The sequence below is a fragment of the Actinia tenebrosa genome, unplaced genomic scaffold, assembly GCF_029948245.1.
Source record: "Actinia tenebrosa isolate PJP-AT-01 unplaced genomic scaffold, QUT_ActTen_1.0 PGA_scaffold11__36_contigs__length_13525064, whole genome shotgun sequence".
Classification (NCBI taxonomy): domain Eukaryota; kingdom Metazoa; phylum Cnidaria; class Anthozoa; order Actiniaria; family Actiniidae; genus Actinia; species Actinia tenebrosa.
In genome coordinates this window covers 9009016-9018007 of record NW_028292571.1, presented here as the reverse complement: position 1 = coordinate 9018007, position 8992 = coordinate 9009016, and the positions used below count along the sequence as shown (strand labels likewise).

Sequence of the window (8992 nt, the reverse complement as noted above, 5' to 3'; positions counted from 1 at the left end):
CATCTTGTATTATCTTCATGATGGTCCCACTCGTGGGTTCGTCGAAGAAGAACTGCTTATCGTGTGATGTCCGAATGCTATCGTATGAATACCATCATCACACATCCACCTCTTACCGTCAAATGCAGACAGTGACACCTTCTCCTGCGTAACGTTGTGTATTTGATGTCCGTAGCTGCGCAGGCTGTTCATCTTATGTCGCTGTTCCTTACGCGTACGCAGTACCTTCAAGTAGGACTCGTGCGTAATGTCCTTCTTAACCACGTATTTTTTTACGCCTTTAGCTTTCTTTTCTACACCGTCCAGCCTTAGCACGCTGTACATCTTAGGTTTCAGGCCCACGTATTCCACGATGGGTTTTCCTTTCATCTCGTCCTTCATTTTCCCGATTACTTTCTTGTTTTTAGGGGAGTAAAGGAAGTGGTCGCGTGGGTAATCACTGGTGTCGTATTCATCGATGTCGGGAACACAGTCTTCGTAAATGTCTTCCGTCTGCACCTCTAGTATCAAGGAATCGGTGTCGGTGTATAAGAGGCGGCACTTATCACCGTATTTCGGTTTTAGCTTGTCGTAGTAAAACTCATACATGAGCAGCTTTGATAGGTCTAACACTGTAAACCCCGTGTATACGGGTTTATTCAGGAATAGATTCGCTTTCTTCATGTGAATCACGTAGAAGTTTAACATTTCTACGTATCTAACGAATCCAGGCTGTGATACGTATGCTTCTGCTTCCTCTCTGGTGCTGGCTATCTTTATGCTTACGCGCTTGCGGATGTTCTCCATTGTCTTACCAAATACGCTATTGTTCATTAGTTTAAACAGGTTCTTTTCGAAGTCATTCTTTGCCTGCGTACGCTTTTGTGTGTTAAAGTCAATGTAGGAGCGCATCCATGGTTCCTGCGTGAACTTCAAAACGCGATGGATCTTCTTCACGCGTAAGCCGTGGCGCACATAGAACTGCAGGTTGCGGTAATGCACCACGTACTTTCGCTTGTCCATCAGGTTCATCGTTAGCTTCCTGTAGGGTTTGTAGCCAGGGCACATTTCCCTCTGCAGCGGACTCAGCTGCTTAAATGGTATTTCTATTGCTTCTGGTGCTAATGGGAACTCATTGTGCGCGTCGTGCAAGTGCTCTGGGTATTCCAGGTCCACCTCCAGCACGTAACCTTTGTCGTCTTCTTTACCTACGTTTAGGTAAAACTCTATGGGCTTTATGTTGTCCCATTCGAAGTCGCGTACAGGTAAGTACTGTGACATTGCCCAACCGTAGAGGTTGTTTGCGTCTAAGTAGAAGATGTATGTGGTTGGCTTCTCCGGGTCGTACTCCACCGTGGGATTGTTTGCGCGGGCGTATCGTCTGCTGGGTCCGCAAACACCGCCGCGGATACCGTCTTCCATAAAGCGGTACATGTCGTATTCCGTTAGGAAATCCAGTTGCGCGTTTGTCTTCTTTAGAAGCGCACTCCAACTAAGCCCAGGAGCCGTGTAGAAGTTCGCTGGATCCAACCCGTAGTATTCCATTGCCATCTTTCGAAAGCTTTGGAAAACATCCGCGAGCAGCACTACGTCTGAACGTAGGTAGATGTCGTGGTATTCTCCCATATTCTCACAGGAGTACTTTTCCCACACATCTAACGCATGCTGGTACTCCTCGTCCTTTATACCAGACTCGTTTAGGGTGCTGTAGAATCTCTCTTTGGGTGGTAGGGGTTCTTCGAATCGCTCCCAGGAGTCCATGTATTCGTATGGGTAGACTCCTTTCCTTTCCGCGCCGTATTGACTGGAAATGGGGAACTCCGTGTTGTATTTAACCAAGTTTGCTAAGGAGTCCGCCATGAACTGCTGCGAGTCTAAGAACTTCAGCTTGCCCACAGTTACGGACATGTACCTTTCTTTGTTGTTGGGTATACACTTTACTTCGGAGCCGTCTGTTCCTTGTAAAAGTAAGTGACTGTCGTAACCCCTTAAATTGTGAAAGAATACGGGTATTTCCATTTCTGGGTCTACTTTGAAGTTTATGTTGCATTTCCAATGAGCCGCACCTCTGTATTTACCCGTGATGTGGCAGTGATCTCTAACCTTATCCACATAGAAATCCTCAACAAATGCTTTGTGGCAGTGAATGCAATGCGTGGAGGGCTTTCCCGGCTTCTCACCCTTCTTAGCATACTTCCCGCATTTAAAATGAGCTTCTCCTAAATACTTTCCATCTTCATCCCACGCTTTCTTGGCTCGTCTTCCAAACTGGAGAAGCGTATGTTGGCAAATGTGGCATTTTTTTGCCTTGTTAAAAGCCTCCTGGTTCTCTTTGGTAAATACCATCTTATTTGGGCGTCTTAATTGTTCTCTAATCTCTTCCTCCTCTTCTCGCAATGCTTCTAGAAACTCATTAGCTGCGTTCTTACCTCGGTAAATTACAGGAGGGTCAGCCTTACCGTCTGATCTGACTACTATGTAACCAAAGGAGCAGATCTCGTGTAATCCCACCTTATTCGTGGCACCACTTTTCTGCTCTTCCTTAGTTATCAACGCTTCAAAGTCTGCATATATCACGTAAGGCACCTGCATCTGCTTTTGATGGTCTGAGTAGGATAGGTTCTTATCTGTGGGCATCTGGATCCGTTGCGCCACTTCTTCGACTCCGCGACATATTTCATCGTGTTCCTTTAGAGCTTTAACGCTGGTAAAGGATAATAAGCAGCAATCGCAGAAGTATTTCTTACCTTTGTGTTTGGTGTGTCTGTAAAACAGTCTGCTAATATGTTTAACCCACGAATAATGTCCGCCGTGGTAGAAAAGGTGTATTCGTTCTCCTTTACTCTTTGACAACACTAGTGGTACTATCGTTTGGTCTCTGACTCCATAAACGTTAATTGCTAAATCGTTTATTTCCTCAAATATGGGGATGTCTATCGACTGCATGGGAAATTCCACACCATCCCACTCTAAATCGTCTGTGGGATACTTACTTGTCCTACAGGGATCCTTATCTACTGGATACAGCGCGGATCGTATTGCCCACATAAAGCAGCGGTTGTCGTCATTTTTTACGTTGACTATGGCTTTTTTCCTTTCTACCCACGTTGGTAGGGGCACGTAACTTCCTCCTCGTATTGGTACGTACCTTGCCATGCTAACCTCCATACCTTCTACCTCCTCCACTGTCCAACCTGATCCTTCTTTCGTGTAGTTAGACAGCGACTCCATTATTGCTTCTAAGGCTTCGCTGAGTGACTTATCCAGATTGGTGGACTCTAATATCACTAACGACTTTGATCGCAGCATTGCTGTCGTCGTTACCTCATCTTTTGATAGACTCACTTCTACCATTATACTCGCTTTCAGGGCTCCTAATTCTTCTATACCTTTTCGAAGCGTTCTCTTGACCTTCCTTTCTGACTGACGCCAAAACTGTCTAACGTCAATCTCACCGTTACCGGGTATTGACACCGTTTCGAAATTGCTTTGGGATTCCATCTATATAATAGGAAATATCTTATACCTAATTCCAGACCCTTTTCAGATCGTCGTAGTCATACTCACAATCCTGACAATGCCAAAACAATTTAACCTTAGTCTCAAACTTCTTACCACATCCACAATCATAGCTGCTCATACATTTCGTCTTCATCTTTAAATGCTTCTTCAAGTCCACTTCTTTCTTAAAAGTTCTCTTACAATCTTCGCACTCCATATATAGACTAACATATCTTACATAGACGCGGGATGCGGGTAATCGCGGTACGAATCGAGGTGGGTACTTTAGACGGGTAATCCTCCAGTCGTCGTTGCGCTGGAACCCCCATCCCCTATACTACTTGTCTAGACATTAGCACATGCATTCCATTCCATCTATCATTTGACTTATCGATCTATCCATTTGCCAACTTACCCATCAACCAATTCACTCATTGATGCATGCATACTATCCACCCATCCATTCCATCTATCCTTTGCAATCCACCATTTACCCACCCACCCATGCACCAATCCACCCATCAATGCATGCATACTATCCACCCATCCATTACATCTATCCTTTGCAATCCTTCCATACATGTATCCATTTAACCCATCTCCTTTTATTCTATCCATTCTTTGACCTATCAATCCATCCATTTAATCATCTACCCATGCACCCATCCATACATGCATCCACCCATCCAACCAATACCTTAGGACCAGCATGCGTGCATCCATCCACTTATCTATTAACCATGATTATTATATGACACACTCAATTTCCTGCGTATTACTACCATTTTTCGAGTGCAATTAAATAGATGATATCACATGGGCGTGTGGAGATACGAAATTTATCTTCGAGTGTGGAAAAGATCTTTTCAGAGATTTTCAACATGCATATGCATCCATCCAACCATCCATCTACTTGTGCAACCATGCATGGGTGCATCCAACCCTTTGTCTGTATACCCACCCACCCACACATATAACCATACATCCATTCATGTACCCACCCACCCATCCATTGAATCATGCATCCATCTGCCCTACCATGTAACCATCCATGTACCCACCCATCCATCCATGTACCCACCCACCCATCCACCAATCCACCCATCCCATACCTGCATACAATCCACCCATCCATTCCATATATCCTTTGCAATCCATCCATCAATCCACCCATCCATGTAACCACCCACCCATCCATGTACCCACCCACCCATCCATGTACCCACCCACCCTCACACTGATGACAGGATTAAATTATCAAACAGAGAGAACAGATTACCACATTGTAATTTGATCATTATCAATCATTTTTGTGTGTGTTTTTAGGGTTTACGTATGAACAGGACATTGTTGTCATTAAACTTAGGAAGCAACTTAATATCAGATGTCGGAGCATCCAAAATAGCTGAGGTAATAGCTGAGTCTTAATTGCTAGTATGCACTCAAACAAATTAAAAACTGATCTTGAATCTCAGCCACCAACGAAAAAAGAACACATGCGTAGATGTTAATTTTCTACACATGATACGCAGCCCCACCCCCAATCAATCACTTTGATAATTTAGTGATATTAATTGGCAACTGCCACAAGGCAATAGATCAGACTTTATAATATAGATATCGACGAAATACCAGGTTTTCTCTAGTATCAAAAACATATCTTTCACCAGTGGAAGATACCATATCTTTCACACGTGAAGATATCCCTATTGAATCGACTTGCTATTTTAATAAAGAATTTTTGAGCTTTTGTTTTATTTAAGTTTCATCGATATCTATATAATAAACAGGACATTACATGGCCGCTTGGAGATACGAATTTTATCTTCTCATGTTCAATTCAGATATCTCACTCGTTCGCTGCCCTCTCACTCGTGAGATATCAATTGAACACTCAAAGATAATATTCGTATCTCCGCGCGCCCATGCAATATCCTCTATATACACGGAATCCCTTCATATGCACGTAAAGGACTCTTGGGTAATGTCATGGAGGCTCTTGGGTTACTATTGCACAATTCCTGCATTTTCTCACAAAGAAAATAAAGATGGAGAAACAGAACCCATCTTTAGACTGGATTACCACAGGCAACCCAGTAGAAATAGAGGAAACAGATAAACAAATAAGAAACTGATCTTGTATCTCTTCCCTTCAGGTTATTTCTAGCTTCTCACTCAGTCATGAAGAAATCATAGCAAGAAGACTCTTAATATCAAAGAAAACTCCTGAAGATGTAAGTAAAATAAGATGAAAAAACCAGTCCTTCTCATGCGCAAAATTAATTAATATTATTTTAAAATAGTTAATAATTAGCATTAGTAAAAATGCGCAGGTGATTATAGAAAATCTCGCGCGCTGATTGGTCAAGAAACTCACACTATCATACGATAATCACCTCGAGCGAAAATCCAAAATGGCGGCCAGCTGCTTTGTTGCTGTTACCGGAAAAAATGTCTTTTATCTTCTTTGTTTTCTTTTTTTGAAAGAATCACCTGTGTATTTATACTAAAACAATTATTTGCCTCAGGCTCAGTGATTATTGGCCCGATAATCACTTCGCCTTCGGCGAATAATTGTTAAAGAAAATGGTCTCCAGGACCATCTTGGGGTGTTGACAGCAAACTTAAGAATTCTTTAACTCAAGCACGCTCATTGTCTTATTATGACGATTAATATAATTGTACTAGTGAAAAAATGTTAAGAGTAAATATCTCTTGAAATTTCAGTCAGAAGTCATTATAGATGTTTTACTGTTTTCTCTGATATTTTAATAAGTTTACACTCATATTCAGGCAAAGTGTGCAGAATCTCTTGGAAATAATAAGATTGCTTGTTTGGAGGTGTCTCTATTTCCACACTCTTTTTATAAGGTGTAAGGGATTGATAGGAAGCAAACGTTCCACACTGTTTTCTTTATTCCTCGTCTCGCCTCCCACCAGACACCTATCTTTAAAGCCATCATGCACTTCTTAGGGCTTCTATTTCCACACTCTTTTTATAAGGTGTACTTAGGGATTAGTAGGAAGCAAACGTTCCACACTGTTCTCTTTATTCCTCGTCTTGCCTCCCACCAGACACCTATCTTTGAAGCCATCATGTACTTCTTAGGGCTATTAAGCAAATGAATAGTTGTTTATTTATTTTTTCAAGTCAATAAGCCCAACAAGGAGTTTGAATGCCCCAACTGGTGGATCTAAAGAAAGACCAGCAAGTGTAAGGAGCGGGTAGGTCTATCTGTCTGTCTGACTGAATGTCTGTCTGTCTAAATGTCGGTTTGTCTGTTTGTCTGTCTGTCTGTTTGAATGTCGGTTTGTCTGTTTGTCTGTCTGTCTGAATGTCGGTTTGTCTGTCTGTCTGAATGTCTGTCTGTCTGTTTGAATGTCGGTTTGTTTGTCTGTCTGAATGTCGATTTGTCTGTCTGTCTGTCTGAATGTCGGTTTGTTTGTCTGTCTGAATGTCGATTTGTCTGTCTGAATGTCGGTCTGTCTGTCTGTCTGAATGTCGGTTTGTCTGTCTGTCTGAATGTCGGTCTATCTGTCTGTCTGTCTGTCTGAATGTCGGTCTGTCTGAATGTCGACTTATCTGTCTGTCTGTCTGTCTGTCTGAATGTCGACTTGTCTGTCTGTCTGTCTGTCTGAATGTCGGTTTATCTGTCTGTCTGTCTGAATGTCGGTCTATCTGTCTGTCTGTCTGTCTGAATGTCGGTTTATCTGTCTGTCTGTCTGTCTGAATGTCGGTTTATCTGTCTGTCTGTCTGTCAATTCACAAGTAATTCAAAGGTTATCTTCAACGGTTAACTGTTATCCTTGTCATCCATTTCAGTTTGTTAACTATCATTCTTGTTACCCTGGGTTCCATAGATTATTTATATAAAGGGAACCTCTGCTGCATCAAAACAACTCTCTTTATATTCTATATATTGATTCTATACACATTTCTTTTGTTATGGCATTTCTTTTCCTCGCTTCTTTGTCTTCTTTCTTTTTTCTGAATCTTCCTTTCATTTCCTTTTCTTCATTTTTCGTCTCTTACCCATTTTCCTTCCTTCCTTCAATCCGTGTAAATAACAGTTCATTTGGTCATGTTTTTGTTTATAAATATTTTTTTTGATCCAGTGGTCATATTGGAAAAGAAGAAAAAAAGAGCAGAGAGAAAGACAAATCCAAGAAAAAGGTTAGGATTTGTTTTTGTTGTAGAAGCTGCAGAAGCTGCAGCTGTCTGCTTTTCTAGCTGATCTGAGAAAAAAGGGTAGCCAAGGTAGCCAAAACAGAATCGAGAAAATTTGCTATGTCACTTTTTACTCTTGAAATTACAGATTTCCAGGTCACCTAATGAAAAAGTTGCAAATACGCGCTTGATAAATAGAGGATATTGCATGGGCGCGCGGAGATACGAATTTTATCTTCGAGTGTTCAATTGATATCTCACGAGTGAGGGCAGCGAACGAGTGAGATATCTAAATTGAACACGAGGAGATAAAATTCGTATCTCCAAGCGGCCATGTAATGTCCTGTTTATTACATAGATATTGATGAAACTTAAATAAAACAAAAGCTCAGGAATTCTTTATTAACATAGCAAGCCGATTCAACAGCGATATATCTTCACGTGTGAAAGATATGGTATCTTCCACTGGTGAAAGATATCAAGTTTTCGACACTAGAGAAAACCTGGTATTTCATCGATATCTATATAATAATAATATGTATTTACAAGGATAGAAAGATGGCTCTAAAAAGGTTTTCAAAATAAAACGTTTTCGACTGTGAAAGTCATCTTCATCTTTATCTTTACGCGCTTGATAATTAATGACTTTTCCGATGGCGGGCATGTTTTTATTTATCGTTGGTCAATAGACGACTTGCACTAACAAATCATGTGGCCCTACCTCCCTAAAACGAGCAGTTTTGTCAAAATAAAAGGCAGAAATGAAAAGAGCGTCTCGGCACTATTAGTAGGGAGGTGAAGTTTCAGCTCATAGTAAGCGAAACAGGAGAAACGGCATTAGATATAAAATTGAATGTTTTATAAGGATTTGTATGGGAAAATATGCTGGATGGTTAAAGCTTACCAGCCAACACTTTTCCCATACAAATCCTTGTAAAATATTTGATTTTATATTTAATGTCATTTCTTTTATAATCAACACTTCGAGCTGAAACTTCGTCCTCTTACTAAAGTTGAGGTGCTCTTTTCATTTCTGGAATTCATTTTGACTCATTAGATCTTAAAAGCGATGCCATGAATATCTCCATCTACCAGTTATTTTTATTTATTCGGTCAAAATCGGACTGGGTCATTTGTCAAGCTATACAGTCTTTTGACTAAACGTTGTCATTTGATCGGCTTCATCATCCCTACGCGCCTAGACAGAAGAGGATCATGGGGATAATTAATTCACAGTTACTAGCTGTCGCATATGTTATCTAACACGTCTTGAGCTCGCTGTTTTTGATCCCATTTAATTTGCTAAAACCATGCCTCGAGCATACGGCGAAGATTTAAACTGGC

The 8992-nt window shown here is 41.1% G+C and overlaps 1 protein-coding gene across 3 annotated transcripts in view; it reads left to right on the top strand.

Moving 5' to 3' along the window:
* Nucleotides 1–8992, top strand: part of LOC116289933 (leucine-rich repeat-containing protein 71) — a 40897-nt gene that overhangs the window by 23684 nt on the left and 8221 nt on the right. For all 3 annotated transcript variants that reach the window (XM_089027286.1, XM_089027285.1, XM_089027287.1), the window contains exons 8-11: nucleotides 4807–4890; nucleotides 5637–5714; nucleotides 6632–6705; nucleotides 7597–7654. In XM_089027286.1, coding sequence (XP_088883412.1) covers nucleotides 4807–4890; nucleotides 5637–5714; nucleotides 6632–6705; nucleotides 7597–7654 — 294 coding nt within the window. The remainder of the gene's footprint in view (nucleotides 1–4806; nucleotides 4891–5636; nucleotides 5715–6631; nucleotides 6706–7596; nucleotides 7655–8992) is intronic.